The following is a 19,084-nucleotide window of genomic DNA, read 5'->3' on the forward strand; positions in this document are numbered from 1 at the left end:
AAGACTTGTCTTCATATCAAAACAACCATCGACCAACATCTTTTCTTTGACAATTTATGCCTCCTTTTTAACAGGTTTTTAGACGGAGAGGTCCTGTGCTTACACATATTTATGCATTAAAATTATAAAAAAAATCTCTCCCAGGTAAATCAGTGAGAATACGTGAAGTCAGTGAGAATACAATGTCGTCAAGAAGACACTATTTTATTTATTTTGACAGCAACAGTGCTGATTGATCACTGGTGAACAACGGTTAGTCAGCCTAAAAGCCTTGTGTACCTTGTCAGATGTAAAAAGACAACCTTTAAAATACATATGTTATGGAAGTCATATATACAACATAGTAAATGTGCACAAAATTGAACACGTACGATATCATACACACCCTCTCACGAGAATGTGTTGCACAGGGTAGCCACAAAAGCAGTAACGGAGGACTGACGTTACGTTTTCTGTCAACATCTTTGGTTAGTGTTTGATAAACTTTCAAATCTTTTAGACATTGTCCTTCCAGAAATGAATAAACCCAGCTCTTTCACCAACGCATTTGGTCTAATTTTGTTCTCTCTACACAGATTTGTATTCATTTCTGGCACTGATTCAAGATCCAATTCGGACCTATTGTCAAATATAGAGCTGAAACGATTAAACGATTCAAATGTGAAGATATCCTGGTTTTCTTAGTCTCCTATGATAAATATCTGTGGGTCTTGGACACCCAGGACATTTTAAGATGATTTCACCATAGGCCCTGATAGCTTGTGATGGGCATTTTTGCTATTTGCTCATATTGAATAGACCGAAGGATTAGTTGTTTAATTGAGTAGATGAATCGCTAATAAAAATGATTAATTGTAGCACTGACTATATAACAAACCTAAAAGCCTGTTTCTTGCCATAACGTGTAATTAAAACCTTTTTTTAACTCTCAACCTTGCTGCAGGGAAATCTGAGTGCATATTTGACAAGTAAGCCTCCCTGTGACATGTTTCTGGTGACACTAAAACAGTCTTTGCATCTAATCCAGAGGGTTTTTGTTTTAAGCACCAGATTTCTATTACAGTGTCAGTGTGGTGCACTGGATATCAGATAAGCTGTCACAGAGAAGCATAATTACCTCTAATAATATTTTGTCACTGTCTGTCACTTTAGGGGTTCCGGTAACGGGAGTTTTTACTTCTCATATTGTTGTTGTAAGTTTTTGAATACTAATTATAAGTGAGTTGTATTTAAATGGGACTAATTTTGTTTGTAGACCAATCAAAGTTCAACATCATTCAGCCTGGCATTTTAACATTTGAACACATTCTGATGGGTTTAGGAACACTGGAGGAACAGGTAATAAGTAAAAACTGATCTCTACTAGTAAACTAGTCAAACTTATCTCAGCACAATCTTTTATTCTGCTGTGTAGGTGAAAACTACGGATCGACCTATACTGGTTTTTCAAGGCCGATACCGATTCCACTTTGGAACTAAAGTGAAAATGAACATCTTTAGGTCAAAATGTTATAAATTCCAATTCAAAACTTTGTTTAAATGCTTTAAGGAATTATTTCATAAATGACAAACTTTCAACATAATACACAGTAACAGATTGAGTCCGATAGTGTTGTGGGGGGGCGTAAGTCAGACTCAGTGTTGAGTGAAACTGACGCAGAGGGACAGACACAAAGCTGTAGCCGAGCCAAAGTAGACCACTTTTTGATATATTAACTATATAAGTTATCAGGCAAATAAAATGCCCATACAGATAATCTGTAAACTGCCCAAAAAACTGACCGATTATCGGCCGATTATCCCTATGAATTTTAGCACCGCCCAAGATGATTGTGATTGGTTTAAAGAAATGCCAATAAACCAGAGTACGTTTTTCTCCCTTCCCGGAATGCTGTGTGGACTAGCCAGACCCTCTTCCACAGCGCTGTATAGGAGGGTCTGGCTAAGTGAGAGTATACTTCTGTTGGTATATAAAGCACTTAACAGTTTAGGGTGCCGCATGATTTACATCGCGCAACATCAGCACCACACGTGCACATGCAGGGTTTCCGCTATATATATGTAGCAGCGCTCAATCAGCTGTTAATGAAATGACATAAAGTCGTAATTCTACATGGCTCTGCAGAGCCGTCTGCTCTACTGATCTCAGGCGAACAGTCAGCCGCTCTTTCTCTCTCTCTCTCTCTCTCTCTCTCTCTCTCTCTTTCTCTCTCTCTCTCTCTCTCTCTCCCCTCTGAGGCTGAAAAACTGGAACATGAAAACCGCACTCACGCGATCCCGTGAAATATGACCGCTACAGTTTATCGGAAAATAGCGTTGAGCACACTGACGTTGATGAATTTACTGTTTATCAGAACCCAGATGAGAAAAGAAGCTAACGTTAGCGAACACTGCGGTCCCTCTGCCTCTGACACCCCACAAAAAAAAAGGAGACGCTGTATTCCTCTGACACGCTGTATTAACGTCACGGTTTAAAACACTTTCCAGATTAGTGGGGGTGCATACCGCTCAAAACCAACATTAAAAACGTAGTAATCTTCCCCCAGCGTTTAGTTTTGTTGCTAAACTGTGTGTAAAATGAGCGTTAAATGATCTGTTTCAGGTAACTGCACTCTAGGGTAACGTCCAATTGCTGGATTGTTCCAAGATAACCGTCGGTAGCTAACGTTACCAGATAAGCCGGTTGACAGCAACTGTAGTGTTCATATTTATGCACAATGACACATAAAGCAAACTTGCTAAAAAGGAACTGTTGTCAGGTAACGTTACTGTTGACGTTAAAACAGGCCTGTGTGTGCGTTTTGAGAAATATCTTTAAACTGCAAGGCTATATTTATTTTATTTTCATTTGTTATTTATATATTATTGTATTGCCATTACCTGTTTTCCCTGTTTTCATACATACAGAAGTTTAGTTTGCTAAATATATCACATTTATTTAGTTGGATATTGGATGTGAAAAGAAGGATGTGTGTGAATTATTTATTTAAAAGTACATACCTGTCGAATTTCTGGACCAGCAGCTACTTTGGCTGAAGATGAGAGTAAACGTGAGTTAGCTGGCCAGCCCGTTGGCCGCTGAGGTCCAGGAGGTGACCCTGTGCTGTTGTGTCCCCAGAGCAGCGGGAGGTGGAGCAGGAGGAGGGCAGCGAGGGCCGAGAGGAGGGACAGGACTCACCGATCGCCTGCGGAGATGACATCCACCTCTATGACAACCAGATCAGCCCTGGGCCAGGTCAGTGCACGCGCGCACACACACACATACACACACACACACACACACACACACACACACACACACACACACACACACACACACACACACAGAGGGTTAGAGTGTGTTGTGGTTTTTCAAAAAACTACCGTCCTTATCTAAACATATAAAGTGAGCCACATGTCATACTCTTAAGAAAGCCAGTATTTTGCTGTCCACGTAAAGCCATTTCACTGCAACCTCTGACTTGATCTGATTTTAAGAGTCACAATCAGCTTGCCAAGGTATTAAAAAAAAAGGTTAAAATTGGCTAGCTGCCTGTCTGAATATGCCTCTTCCAGTCAATAATCTCCTCTGCTGTTCTGCTGTGTGATCAATATCACCCGTTCAACTTGCACTGCATTCTTTTTGGAGATGTTTTATATCAAAACATGAGGCACATTCTTCAAAGGAGGCGCGCGTCTGCAGTGATGTCAAATCGCAACCGCGTCATTCAAGAAGACAGTAGAAGAAAATCCTCCAAACAACTTGGCACTAATTTCTGCGGCGGTCTTGTGAGCTCCAAGTCCACCCAGAGGCCGATGGCAGGTGTTGACTTAACAGACAGCTCCTCAGCTGCAGGTGCAGATGATTTTGACCCCATCACCGAAAACCCCACGAGTCAACAGGTTACCGTTGCCACGGCAACAGTCAAAGGTGCACCACGGGGAGAGAAGGAAAGAGAGATGCCCATTCCCTTTAAAAGTGACAGGTGAACATGTCACTCAGGCTCATTCTCCATACATAGTAACACTTAAGGCGTCTGACAAGAGAGCCGGAGTGGTGCACGCTGGGAAAAAGTTAGAGGAAGAAAACTACAGGTGCTAATGTAAGGTCTAAAATAAGAGTGTAAACTGTCAAAGCAGAACACAATATAGGCCTACAGCCAATGCCCATTACCATGAATGTTACAGATGGGTGGTGTTTGCACCATAGAAATAAAATGGATAGAAAGGTCATTGAACTGTTTGCTGTGGTCATTCGATTAATATAAAACAAAATGGTGATTGTTGTTAGTGGTGACAATGCGCGTCAGTGGGGCCATAAAGTGTGTCACAGCTCGCTGGGAGGAGAGCGGGCCGACGCAGCTCGGGAAGCGTTCTCTGGAGTGGCAGGGAGTGAGCAGGAGGCACGGAATGACCCAGCCCGCTGTTTCGACTCATTTTCTGTAACCAATGCAGGATGAAAGCACAGACGGTGGAACCAGGCGCTGGCTAGAGCACTGCTGCCTCTGCAAAATAGCGCCAGGAAGGAACTTGTTTTGGTGGAACATGTATACATACAAAGGTTGTTTTAGTCGTGCAACAGCAAACTCAGATTGGACAGATAGTCTAGCTAGCTGTCTGGATTTACCCTGCAGAGATCTGAGGAGCAGTTAACCATAGTCCTCAGAAAGAGTTTAGAACGGCAACACAAAGAAAGAGGAAGGTAACGGACATCTGACCGAAATGAGGTACATCCAGCGGAATTCCGGCAGCACCTGAACAATAAGGGAAATGAAACGTCGTCGATATAGATTACTCATTTAGCGATAGCAATGGGCTTTGTGTGGATCAAGCATTAGGTTGTTATATTTGACTCATTTAGAAGCTGTCTCTCTGCGTAATGTTATTACTCCACAGCGTCTTCATGTCCGTTAATACAATACCTCACCTCCGCCACTTGCCACAAGTCTGTTTATACAGAAGTTAGTTGATTTGAATGGGAATGGCCTATCTATCCATTTTTCTTTTATGGTTTACACTTTTGGGCCAGGATGTAAAACCATATTATAAGACCAAAAATATAAGAACTAACAATTTCTGAAATAAAATCAGTGGTCCCATCCTTTTTCTTGAACCAGGTTTTTGCTTGTCCATTGAGGGTTTCGAGTGCTTCTGGATTTTACGAATTGTTTGGGTCATATGGTGAAACATACACGATATAAAGCTACTGTGCACTGAGTAGTGCTCATACCTGTTGTGAAAACAGTTTGTAAGCATCTTCTTATTCACCAGTTCACACTACAATATCGATAGTACGTTTTCTGGAAAATCAAATGAGTAACTGATAAAAAAAAAAGACACGTGGGAATGTTGAAAGTGTTTTTGTCTAATCCAGTGAATTAAGTAGCTGAAAAAATAAGAAACTTCATCACGTTGTCTTCACTGTCAGAATGAGGGAAAGCAATTACGACTGCTTCAAAAAGATGAGACTGTAAATGTGATTTCTTTGAATTGTAACAGTAGTAAATGATCCACCCACACTAAAACACTTTGTCAAAAATTTGACTGAAAGAGCCAATTATATTGTTAATCGCAATTATTTCTGAGACAATTAACTGTACAGCAAAATTTGGAATTGTTACAGCTCCAGGCATCAGGCAACATTCTCACCCCCAGTTGCAGATTGTTTGTTATGCCCAACATTGACTGTTCTATTCACTGACAGCACAGCTGAATGTTGATTAGTGTGTTTGATTTTCACCCCCCCCACCCCCACCACCACCCAAGTCTAGTTGTCACATACAGTTGGCCCCAGTATAATAAGCTGTTTGTGTGCCTGCTTCTGCTTTTAATTTATGTCACAAATTATTATGTTATTGTATTATTCCACATAAGCAAGCCACTTTGCAATGTGTCCACCAGCGTAAGACTCTGAACAGGACTTTTAATCACGTCCTGTGTGGCTAAATAAGCAGTGGTGTGGAAAAGCAAATAGCTTAGTGATTACATCAGACCCAGAGACAGCAGCTCCTACCTAAATCTAATTTCAAAAACATCTGTGTGTTATAATTAATTCATTTCTCCCCGATGTCTAACTGTGGCTTCTTTCATGAGAAAACGTAGTCATGCTTTGGATGCTTTTATAATTCTGGTCTCATGCCAGCTTGGTTTCTGGGACACTATTCAATCTTGACCTTATGATATCGTGCCTGTTGGATGTTTAACTGCACCATATTAAAGATATGTTTTATAATGGCTTCCAACAGTTGAGTTACATAAAGAGCATTTTTGATTTAATGTCCCAAATACTAGCTCAGCCTCCGAAGTACCGCAGTCTTCTTTTTTTCTCCCACAGTGCCATCATCAACATCCAGGGGATTCATCTTTGAAACACTGAATTGTTCTTGCTTGTGTGCTCATCTGGCTGAATTCATACAAATACATTTTCTATATTTAAATTTTTTAATCATCAAACCTGTATATACATGCAAAAAAAAAAACTTAAAAACTAGCTCCAACTTAGAAATAAGATAAAGTAGATTTTAGTGACTACTAATTTGTCTCTTACAAACAGCAAAACACAGAAGATGAGGCGAGGTTCGTCATCACTGTCAGAATGAAGGAAAAATTGTGACCGCTCCAATAAGATGACACAGACGATGTGAATTGTACCATCAGAAGTAAATGATCCATTCAACCTCAAACAATTTGGAATAACTATTGGAAATGTACCATGCATTTCTTGGTTCATTTTGTTTTTCAATGCAGGCAAACTGTTCAATAAAAGTGCTGAATGTCAAGTTTCTGTGGCAGAGCCATTTAGGAAAAAAAAGGACTACATTTTTTTTTTTTTTCTTGTACTGACTTATAACAGTATTTCAAGAGGAAATCCATTATGAAAAGGAAAAGGTGCCAGTTTTACCCCGACAATAGGTCCATAAATAAAGCAATTTAGCAACAACTTACTGTAGTATGCTTTTTATGTAAGGATCCCGACACTGCTCTGGATTGGACAACCTAGTGCTCTCCCGTTACTGACGCTTTCTTCATCTACTGTACACATAACACCCACCCCTGTAAAACAGTCTGTCAGGTTCTACAGGGGGGATTGAAATGCATTCAAGGAAATGCCTTAAAGCCCTTCCTAAAGTTCAAGCACAGTAGAGGAGGCAGATACATCTTTTGAGGGTTATTCAGCAATATTTTTGTTAGTCAGCAACTTGTCTTCACCAAGCCTGTCGGGGGTGTACGTGATTAAAGAAGTCCCCTCTGATGTAATATTACTATATATGACCATTGGGATTGTATCTTTCTTAGCCATGCGTGCAGCTTGGCTCTTCATTGGAGAAAATGTTGGTCTGCTGTAGTACATGCTAAACGGAGTCTGAAACTATCTCAAATCTATATCTCATGGATTGCTATGAAATGTTTTACGGTCTGTAAACCATTTCATGGTCCCCAGAGGATGAAGGCTGCTTAGTTTGGTGATCCCAAGTCTTTCTCAGAGCCACCACGAGGTTCTTTCTTTCTTAGTGAAATGTCTCAACAATTATTCGATGGATTGCCATGAAATTTGGTACAGATATCCATAGTCCACTTTGCTGATTGCCTATTTATTGATGTACCACCACCAGCAGTCACTTATTCAGCAAAATTACTCCGCATCTACTAGATGGATAGGCACAAAATGAATTCATGGTTCCCAGATGATACTCTCAGGATTTTGGTGTTCCTCTAGCGAGTTTACATTTGTAGTTTTTAGTCTGTCTATCTGGACAAATATTGGAGGAATTGCCAAAACATTTGAAACAGACATTCGTGTTCCCCTCATCTATCGCCATCATCAGGTCAAAACTTTAATCTTGCAATATCTTAGGTTAATGACCAAATAATTGCAAAAACTAAACAATATTCCCATCATTGTCAGCTGTAGTTTGTGTTTAGTGCTAGTTGGCAAATGTTAAACTATCAGCAACACTTTGTCTTGTTATCTAATACATTGTCATTTTTCTTTTATCTGCATTCTCCCTGTTATTGATTATTGATAGATTACACTCTTTCCACACATACAAAGATACTAGAAGTATCTGCAGAAATCTTGTGTGAGGGCCAAAGAGTCAGTAATACGTTTTGCTCAGTATTGGTGTGTAAGTGGCATCAGACAAAGATCAAACAAAGTGATTGATGGCAGTTATTCAAGTGAGTGTTAAAGATTAGACATTGAAGAGCTTACTTGAAATGTTGTCAACTGGTAATACCAGGATGCTGTTTTTTTTATCGTTTTGACATGATCTTAACCATTCGTCTCTCTACGGAGAACTTTGTCATAAAGCTGTCTAATGCTCCCAATAAATAGAATTGATTTGATGATTATATATCTGCCAGCCCTGGGCTCGGCTCCATCTCAGTTCAATCAATTTGGCTGAATACTGAAGTGGAAAAGTCATGAGGAAGGACAGGTGTTCCTCACACTGGAAACTTGAGGATTTAGATTTTGACCAAGGTCATTACTTTACCTCAATTACTGTGTGTGATTTGTTTCATGGATATGCAGTATACGGAGTGTAGAGGACGTGAAGATAAAATAAAGTCAAATATTTCCATTGACCATTTAAGGATTTCATAATTTAAAGGGGAACTATGCAGTTTTTTTGCTTAATTTAACTGAACAGCTTCGGAGTCATTGGAATGGTTATGACTTTTCAGGTTGAATGGTGGTCGTCTCGCTCCCCCCTAGCGCCTTTGAGCGGAAAAACCATCCTTGCAACTTTCATTCGGCGAGCCGCTGGCCTCAGCGTCAGGAAGTATCGCGTGATATCAGGTCTCGCGATGTAACAAATTGCTTCACGTGCAACACTGTGCAAGTTTTTCCACAGTGTTGCCAAATATCTATTCCGAAGCTGTAGGGAGAGCTCTATAGAGAAACCTGCCAGCAAAAATTTACAAAACAGCAAAGAAATGGCCAAAACTGCATAGCGCCGTTTTAAAGTCATGAATTCTGTATCAAATGAAATAGAAAGGCCTGGTGCAGTTGTTTGAGACAACTCTGTATTAGTCCGATTCTCAGAGTGTGTTTATCCAACAAGGATTCCGTGTTACTTAATAACAATTGGCAATGAGTAAGACCTGACAAATAAAATATTTTACTTATAAAAAATTAAGTATTTTTGAATATGGCTTAGATTCACCTCCAGCCAAAATCCACTGAATAAGGTTGGCATCGGCCCTGATACTGATCTGATCAGTGCATCCCTGCTGTTGTATACTGATTTTACCAAATGAAACAATCTGGGCACATCAAATGCCAAAGGCAGAGTTAGGGAGATGGATGGGAAATGTATTTATAGTATTCTCAAAGTGATATATACTGTACCTGTGGTATTTAAATTAGCAAAAAAAATTGACACTACCAAACCAATTCATTTTGATTTCAAACACATATTTGAAATGCATGTACTGTTTCAAACAAACTTGCCCAGCCCTGGCCCAAGGACACCTGACATCTTTCCTATCACACAATCAGTGCATTTACATGAAGTTTAAAAAACAATGATATTTGGGTTATGGCAATACCCTGATTTCGCAAACACCATGTAAACACCTTAACCCGGTTAAAATCGGAGTTCTCATAACCCGGTTAACAGACCTTTAGTAACCGGGAGTATTCCTGAATGTTTTGTATACACCTTAACCGAGTAAGATTGGGTTTAGCGTCTGCGCATGCTCCAGCTGCCCCTCCCCACTCCACTGAAATAATCCGTCAGCGCTGCGAGTTGTAGTCGTTGCTATGATCAAACATTGATACAAAAAAACAGCGTTGGGCGAATCAGCAGCGGGCCATCGGCAGCAAAGAGCCAATGGTCCATCTGCTTTACTCCCTGCCGCAGACACAGGGAGATGGCTAAACAGATTGTCCATCTCCGAGACTGTCGACGCTGTGTCTCTGCAAAAAAGTGGATGGACCCAGCAGCTCCCGCTGCGGCCGCTGGCTAACATTAACGTTATAACGGTAGCTTGCTAAATTCACCTGGCACTGGGCGACATTGGTTACAGATAATGAGCCATACAAGTTGTCTAGTCATCTGGCGAGAACACTGTGCGTTCCTACGCTGTGACAAGAGTGCGTGAATGAAACATTAAGTTGTTCAATTTGACTAATTTAGTGGCTGGTCGGTGTAATTTTGACATTGGTCATCGGAAGAAAAAGCTAGTGTTATGTTTTGGCAGGGCGCCACCTGCTGTACCGGAGGTAGAGTTACTCCTGTCATTTTGCCAATTCTTCCCTGCTCATGTATACGGGGAGAACTGGCAGAACCCGGCTATTCACTTAACTAGTAAGACCATACCCCGGTTACTGCTGTAATGCTGTAATTGAGTAATTCAGCCATCCTCAGTCACCACCCTGCAACCCTCTTGTGGCTGACTGAATATAATCAACAGTTGTAGTGCTACATTGATCAAATAAGGAACTAAGAATGAGAAAAAAAAAAAGCCTTTGTCACTTTTTAACACCTTCTCTTCCTAATCCCTCAACTCAGAAATTCACCTGGATTACTTTAAGCCACACAGTACACCGAGACACACAGAAGCCAGTAGAAGGAGGTGATCATTGGGGACGAGGTAATCTTATATGAATATATGAATATCTCCTTACGGCTGCAGCCTGACAGCAATTAGAGCCGCAGCTCGCTCTCCCCTCTGGGAGCGGATCAGCCCAGCCGTGTGCTGTTTGATTGGGAGGCTTTGATGAACCAAATCCACTGCACACGACACTTGCCCCCCTGCCAACGCCTCATCATAGAGGTAGGGGCTCTCTTTCTTCCTCCACTGCCTGTAGGATTTTATGATGGCAAGGTGTTTGGTGTGGTGGCGATCAAAACCCCTTTTTCCTGCAGACTCACACTCCAACATGTACACTTGTTGCTGGAGTATTGCTATTATAATACCCTGGCACTTTCCTAAGGCTTAGTGGCTTGTTAAAGGGGGGGTTCTTGCTTTTTCCGTCGCCGGAGGGAGGAGTAAAGCACTGATTGATTTTCAGACGGAGCCAACATAGTGCATCACGTGGAGCAGTGGAGGAAAGCCCGTGGTAACCTAATAACGTGCTCCCCACAGTAAACGGCGATAACTGTGTTATGTAACGGCGGTGGCGGACTGTTTTATGAGAGTCAGTAGGGTACTGAATCTGCTAGTTAAGGGACTGAAGTGTGTTGAAAACCTCATTCCCTCAGTTTGTCCCCCTATTGTTTGCTAACATAAAAAAAATGTCCTCGCTTTCCCTTTTCTTCGACACTGGGAAAATCCAGACCTTTGTACTTTATCAGAGCACTCTCCTCGGCTCCACGGACGTGTGTATTAAAACCTTATCAGCAGAGCACTTCCAATCCCTGTTCAATGAGAGCATTTAGAGACTTGCCTCTTGATTATTTCATCACTTTTAGAATAAGGGTCTCAGGCTTTTTTTTCTTTACTGGCTTAGTGGTTGTTACTTGTGATCTTTATTTCAGAATTTGCACCATCAATGAGGAACGCTCTGTTGGTGAGAACATGCTTTTAACTGCAATTACAGAGCATTAAGCAATGTTAAGCATTTTAACTTCATTCGGAAACAAACGCTGCTATATTGTTTAAAAGCTGAAGTCATTGGGTGCGCTTTCAAGTCATTCCTCATCACTCTCTCGCTCTCCTCTCTCTCCCTTCATTTCCTGTCATCTCTGTACCATGGACTTTGTACAGGTGTAGTCATTTCAATATAAATGTTGGCTAAAAGTTTATGTACAGGGCAGGACAGTCATTTTTAGAAATGGTTACATGGCTGGCACCAGGGTTGTAATGTAACGTAAAGTACAAATTCTTCGTTACTGTACTTAAGTAGACTTTTTACATATCTGTACTTAATTATATTTCTAGAGACTTTTACTTCTACTCCACTACATTTCCTTAATACAGTGTATACTTTTACTCCACTACATTTCTCATAAGCATCTTCGTTACTACAAAATAAAATCAGAAGAAATTTGTTAGACTGCAAAAAAGCAGGTTTGGTGAATGGGGTGGTGATAAAGATAACGTTAAACACCTATGGCAGTATTTGCAAGAAATGTTTTCGTATGTTGGAGTGAAAGATTCTTCCTCATAAAAAAAAATTTAAATTGTGTTTACGTTTTTCTCATTGCTGATGTCAGCTCTCTCGAAATATGCCGTGTTTGGTCCTTGGGAGCCACAATAAAGTTCATAATCAAAGTTATTTTTTACTATTACCTCTAATAATTAGGTACATTTAATATCAGAAAATTACTTTTGAAACTTAAGTACAGTAAATGTCAGATACGTTAAGACTTTTACTCAAGTAATATTCTAAAAGGTGACTTTAACTTCTACCAAAGTCATTTTCTGCTAAAATACTTTTACTCAAGTATTGCTTTCAAGCACTTTATACAAGACTGGCTGGCACCCAGGTATTACAATAGAGAGGCAGCAAACTAGGTGTGGCTGAACAGGTGGCTGAGATTATTTGTGAGAATGTATCGTGAAAATGCAATACACTCTTTGGGTTGAGTGTGCTTGAAACGTACAGTAGTAGGTCATACAATGTGTTACCCTTTAAACAACTGTCACCTGTTGCTCCAATGTTGTAATTTTGCTGGAAGCACATATTAGAGATATAACAATATAACACATATAGGTGTGAAATCATTGTACACTAGAATATATTAATTGCTTACATACAGTATATGATGATGTTTTACTATGGCACACTTTGAATGTGTAATTGTACCCCTTGTTTTGTTGCTCCTTAGATGCTGACGACTCCGGTTGTGTGTTACTGAACACATCAAGAAAGGTAAGCATGAATATTGATTAAATTACATTTTTAGGCACTAGCTCACGACAGTCTTTGGTATGTTGTGATTATATCACAGCTAAGGAGCGTTGTTCTGCTGGATGCAAAGCAGAAGGACGACTAAAGTGAGCTATTACTTTTATAAAACAGTCGTGTATGGCATTGTAAAAGTTATAGTAACGTTTCAATTACAGTACATTTTGTATTAATAATTAAATAGATACAATAAAAAAGGCCCTCCTGGGCTGGCTGCCTTCACAAACCGAGGCGTTTGCTATGGAACGTTTGACCAGCAACTTCCGTGTTCTGCGAGATAAAATTACTGTTCTTTTCAATGGAGTCTAGTGTCTTTGAAGAGAACATAGGTAACGGTCTCATTTTGCCGTCGGAAAGGGCTATCTGACAGCAAGGTAAAGCGATGAAAATATTATAAATATAGCATACACTTGAAGAGATACTGTGCCGATTTTAAAACCAGCTCTGTGTTACGACAGTGTGTGTGCACATGAACGGCTTCCCTCTGTGGCACCAGCTTTCAGGTTGTTAGTAACTCAGACGCAGAGTAACACTAATTGTGCAAAGGAAATAGACGTCATAGCCGTGGTATGTGGTTATTACATAACAGCTATAAACCTATTAGATTGCTTGATTTGAGGTACCAGTTTAAAAAATGCAATGTTACTTAAAAGTGATTTTTGGCAGTCAAGGAACTCAGCCCATTCTGATAAGTGCAGTCATCTGTCAATACAGTTCAGAAACTGGATTCAGAAATTTGGCATCCAAGATTTAAATGGATAATAAAAAAGCACACAGTATCCAATATTTTAATCACAAAAGCCAAACAAACATTCGCTCCAACATTGGCATTTACGTCATTTTAACCCCTAATGCACATTTATAGTGGAAGAACCCCATAGAGCAGTAATCACTCCATTTGGTGTCCTGATAGATCCTTGATACTGATCAGAATCAGCCTCATGTTCAGCTGTTTAAGGGGATAATTACTTCTGCCCTTCCCAAAGTAGATCAGAAAAGAAATTTAACCCCTGCACACCAAATGGGTGCTGCCTTCCTAATGTGTTTATTGTATTATCTCTGATGGAAGTAGAATTGATGAAGTGGGAGCATTGAATGAAAGACAAGAAACAATATTTTTGTAAATTACGTAGTCCTCCTTCGTAGTCAGTAACTAGCTAGGCTTAATTGCATCTAGAGATGTTCTAATCAAGATTTATTTGGCTGAGTCATGAGTATCGTCCGACACCGAGTCCCAGTCTACTACATGTTTTCCTACAGCACACACTGTAATAGCCCACAGCTCCATAGTGCACAGTGGAAGCACACTGAGGTTTGTAGCTGTCATTATGAATATTTTGTATGAAACTGCTGTCTGCTGATGTTTATCTTTTCATGCATCTTGACTGTTTGCTCCCTTATATGGTTCCATCTTAGGAGCTGATTGTTGTTTTAGCACAGGCAATGTCACAGTGATGATACCTTTACAACTGCTGCTGTATCCAGACTGATGTAAAGCAGAGGAACAGTCTTAACAAATATGATCAATTAAAATGTTCCTAAATCATGCTGACATTAGGGATGCACAGACCAAATACTGATATCTGATATCGGGCCAATACTGAACCAAATAGCTCGATCAGGTATTGGTGACAGTGGAGCAGATCTATTCAAATCTATGTTTATATTGTGTTTTTTATCGCACTCCAACCAAGCTTCCTATTGTACATCTGGAAAAAAAAAAAAAAAAGATGACACAGCGTAGCAGGTAGCATGCAGCTAAAGACACAAGGTAACGTTAGCTAAGCGGTAGCCTGCAGCTGCACTTTTTCAGACACCATGACCACTGCCAGAGACGGACATGACAGAGAAACAACACAACTGTTAAATCCTCCTGCTTCCCTGAAGTCACCGGTGCGGCAACATTTTACCTTCCCCTGTGAGTTATGCACCTTCCTGGTGTGTACAGTGCTCCTTTAAAAAGTTATGGTGCGTTCAGCTGCCCCTCTTAAACTCATGGTGTATTTAGGTGCACCTTGTAATTACATGTAGCTTATTAATTAAAGACAGGTATCCTGATAGGTGTCATACTTCTTTGCTGATACCGGACATTACAAGTCCATATTGGGTCTCAACAAACCATCTGTGATGGTTTGATCCTGTCGAGTTGATGGCTGGCCTGAGGTATGTGATTACCCTTTGTTATCTTAATTGGCTTTCCGTGTGAACACACACTCTGCATCATGGAAGAAAGTCTTCATTCATGGACAGACCTGTGTACTGCATGCGGATTTCATTGATTGTTACATGTTCATCTAGAAATGGAGGGATTACTCAAAGGAATCTAATCAACCCTTTTTTGCAGCCCCTTTTGTTAAAAAATTATGTAATGTATCTCAAACAATGAATGGCAGACCTACAGCATTAAGTGAGAAAACCATAACGTGAAATAAAATCAACGTCAAATTAATCTCAAAAACAATAAAACAAACTAAACTATAAGTATAATTATCACTTAAGTCAATGTGAATTTTTAGCTATAAAGGCACTCACAGTCACTCAGTTCTTCTTGCTGGCTGCCCCAGGAGGAGACTAAGACCTGGCATAGAGACCAAATAGTGTCAGAGGAATGAAGGAGTGTCCCATATTAACATATCAGACACTCAAGCCATACTTTAAATCAGTAAGTTGAGTGATTGAAAAACCAATAGCAGTATTTTAAAGTCTGCTCTCAGTGACAGGACTTTAGGTGTAATATCTGAATTTCAGAGCTTTTCAGGGTCCGCCAGACAAGAGCAAATTACAGTAATCAAGCCAGCTGGTGATGAAGGCATGCAGACGTCTTTTCAGAGACTGCCCCCGAAAGAGAGCGTTATACTGTGGGAATATTCCTAAAATGATATGACAATTTTAGTGGAAGGTCTAATGTGTGGATCGAAATTGAAATTGGACTCAAAAACTCCAAACTCACGACTAAGATGATGCTTCTCGCTGTCTGAGCCTTTGCAGAAATACCATGTCTTGTACATCCATTAGAAAGCATTCTGTGAAATTTGTGATTTAAACTAGTTAACACTAGAACTAATACTCAGGGGTCATAAAGACATATACAGCTCAAGATATATATATATATGTGTGTATGTATGTATATATGTGTATATATACATATATATATATATGTATATATGTATATATATATATATTTATATATGTATATATATATATGTATATATGTGTATATATATATATGTATATGTATATGTATATATGTATGTATGTATATATGTATGTATGTATGTATATATGTATATATATGGTATGTCGAGAAGGCACGCATTATAACACATACGCACATACGCATACGTACCACATACGTACGCATTACGCTACTACGAAATACGCAAGTACGCACATAGTACGTACGCACACATAGCATAACACAATATACATAGTAGCATTATAGACATAGTACACATACACGCTACAGTACATACGTAGATGCATAGATATAGTAGTACTAGCACATAGTAGTAGTACGCAACATACGTAGTACGTAGTAGTAGCATACACGTAGTAGTAGTAGCATAATAGTATACGTACATTATTACATACTAGTATATTATATAGTAGTAATATTACATTACATATAGCATAGCATTAACATATAACATACAATATAGCATTACATACATAGATTATACATACTACCACATACAGTACGAATAGTACATTACATTACTACTATACTAGTCACATTAGTATATATTATATATTATTATTAATATAAATATTATAATATAATAATAATAAATTATAGCATTAAATATAGATAAATAATAGATATAACATAAAGAATACGCATTATTAGACACATATATAGCATTAATATAGTAACATATAACATATAAACATACAGTAGCATATACATATACTATACATTACGTGTATATACCACATACCAAATATAGAACCATACATACATAGCATATATTACATTACACATACGATACATACTATTATTAATGATTATTATTAATACCATACGTTACGACATACTCATATGAGTATTATTATTACATAGATATTATTATTACATACGTACTATATATATAGTGTATATATTACATATATGTATATATTATATATTTATTTATATATTATGTATATTATTATTACCTATATATTATAATAATTATTAACAAATATTATTATTATTACGATTATTATTACACATATATTTAGGTATATATCCGTGTATGTTATTAAGGTGTTATGTATGTATATGTGTGTGTGTATATATATATATATGTGTATATATATGTATGTATGTATGTGTATGTATGTGTGTATGTATGTGTATGTATGTGTATGTATATATCTGTATATATATCTGTATATGTCTTTTGGACGGTAATTGGTCGGTCGGACAGATCAGGACATTTGAAGATGCCACCTTGGACTCTATTTTTTGGTTTTCTCTGTTAAATTGTGATGGGCATTTTTGACTATTTTCTGACACAATAAATAATCAATGAATTGAGACAATAAGTGGCAGATGAATTGATAATGAAAATGGCCGTTAGTCTGCAGCCCTAACTAAGTATGTTTTCCAGTAGAACATGTAAAGGCTGAACAATGCAAGTGAGCATGAAAGCCTGACTGAAATTAGTAGATTGTGTGTAGTGTTCAGTGATACTATATACCTGCTCTAATATATTAGTATTGTCTAAGTAGATCACATTCAGAGACATCATACAAATCATTTAGTTTAATTCCAGCAACCTTGCAGAGTAATTTCCTTTAAAATTAGGAGCAATATTAATCGTTTTCTGTCTCCTGCACTGGAGATAGATCCTTAACTCCACAGTTCGAGGGGTTTAAAGCAGCACCCAGCGGGCATTAGTTTAAACTGATGACCAGGGCTGTCAAGAGTTGGACGTCATCAGTACAAGCCTGTCAGAGATTTCAGTTTGCTGCGTCTTGTTCCTGCCAACAGCTTGTCTGTATTACACATTTTCTGTTTGTTTGCTTCTATCCTTCTGTTTTTCTTTAAATCAATTTCCCATGGTCACAGCCTCACTTGCCTGCCAAGAATTATGTTGTGGATCTATTTATTTGCAGTGGTCTATATTTAGAAGTAATTTTGATATGGTCATGTTTCTGCTTCAGCTGTGTGCTATTCACTTTCTTTATCAGACATAAGATTTTCCCAATGCTGTACCCAGCATACAGTATGGATGGACCGCAACACCACACATTTTGCAAGGTGCCTATGACTAGAAATAAATCTTAAAAAATGTCAAATTATTTTGTAATTTACACCTTTTGAATCACTTGACCCGAAGCACAACAGAACCCAAAACCTGACAGATGTACCGTACATACAAATCAAATGTATTTACAGAGCTCTATACACAAATGGCTCCAAGGGCTCTAGACATGGACTCTGCTCAGTGCTGGTTTCATTTTAAAAAGAACAGCAGGGAATCCGCTCATCTTCAGAATTTCTGTCAATCACACAATCAATGAAAACAAAGACTGGAGGGTGTCTGGGCTCTCAATCGAGCTGTGGTCTTCTCTCTGTCCCTCCGTCTGTCTCTTAGGTGATTCTCAGACACCGCTGGTCCAGTTTTGATAAGCTTACGTGGGGTGAAGCATTAAAAAAAGACTGTTTGGCTCAGAGTGGTGTTGTGGGTGGATACTTAAAGGTCGAAACTTTAGGGCAATTTCAAACTTGTGGCGTAGGCTTAATCTTTGAGTTGTTTAATTAAATATTTGGTGATATAAATGTCTTTTTCTGTGCCCATGTGGTACCCGTGGATCTTAGGAATCAGTTTCACTAAACCTGCTGTACCGTATGAAATAGGCTAAAATCTTGAACTTTCATCGGATTAATCGACAAACGATCTTGCAAAATATGAATCCTGATTCTAAAAGTAGTTGGGGTCAACCAGTTCAGGGTTAAAAAATTAATCGGTTCAATGTCTGCCCAGCTTTATAGAAATTAAACTTATTTGATTGTCCTGTACAATGTTAACGTCTCCAAAAATTGACATTGGCTAATACTGACCAACAGGCAAATTGTTGTAGTCCTAATTTCCCAAATGCAAGATCAGAGACATTACTGCCATATAAAAGCCTCAGCATGTTGGGGATAGTACAATATTTCAGCTTAGAAATAAATATGAGACTTAATAGAGCAAACCAAAGATATTATGTCTTAGGTCCAATTCTGCAGAAACTAAGGTAGATTCATTTTGACAATGT

General features: G+C 38.8%; 1 protein-coding gene across 5 annotated transcripts in view; it reads left to right on the forward strand.

The window, feature by feature from the left end:
• Positions 1-19,084, forward strand: part of slc4a11 (solute carrier family 4 member 11) — a 136,095-nt gene that overhangs the window by 64,705 nt on the left and 52,306 nt on the right. For 3 of the 5 annotated variants that reach the window (XM_039786588.1, XM_039786590.1, XM_039786589.1), the window contains exons 3-4: positions 3,119-3,235; positions 12,759-12,802. In XM_039786588.1, the coding sequence (XP_039642522.1) occupies positions 3,119-3,235; positions 12,759-12,802 (161 nt within the window). The remainder of the gene's footprint in view (positions 1-3,118; positions 3,236-12,758; positions 12,803-19,084) is intronic. The other 2 variants (XM_039786592.1, XM_039786591.1) reach the window with 1 other exon arrangement.

The sequence above is a fragment of the Perca fluviatilis genome, chromosome 20 (assembly GCF_010015445.1).
Source record: "Perca fluviatilis chromosome 20, GENO_Pfluv_1.0, whole genome shotgun sequence".
In the NCBI taxonomy this organism is placed as follows: Eukaryota; Metazoa; Chordata; class Actinopteri; order Perciformes; family Percidae; genus Perca; species Perca fluviatilis.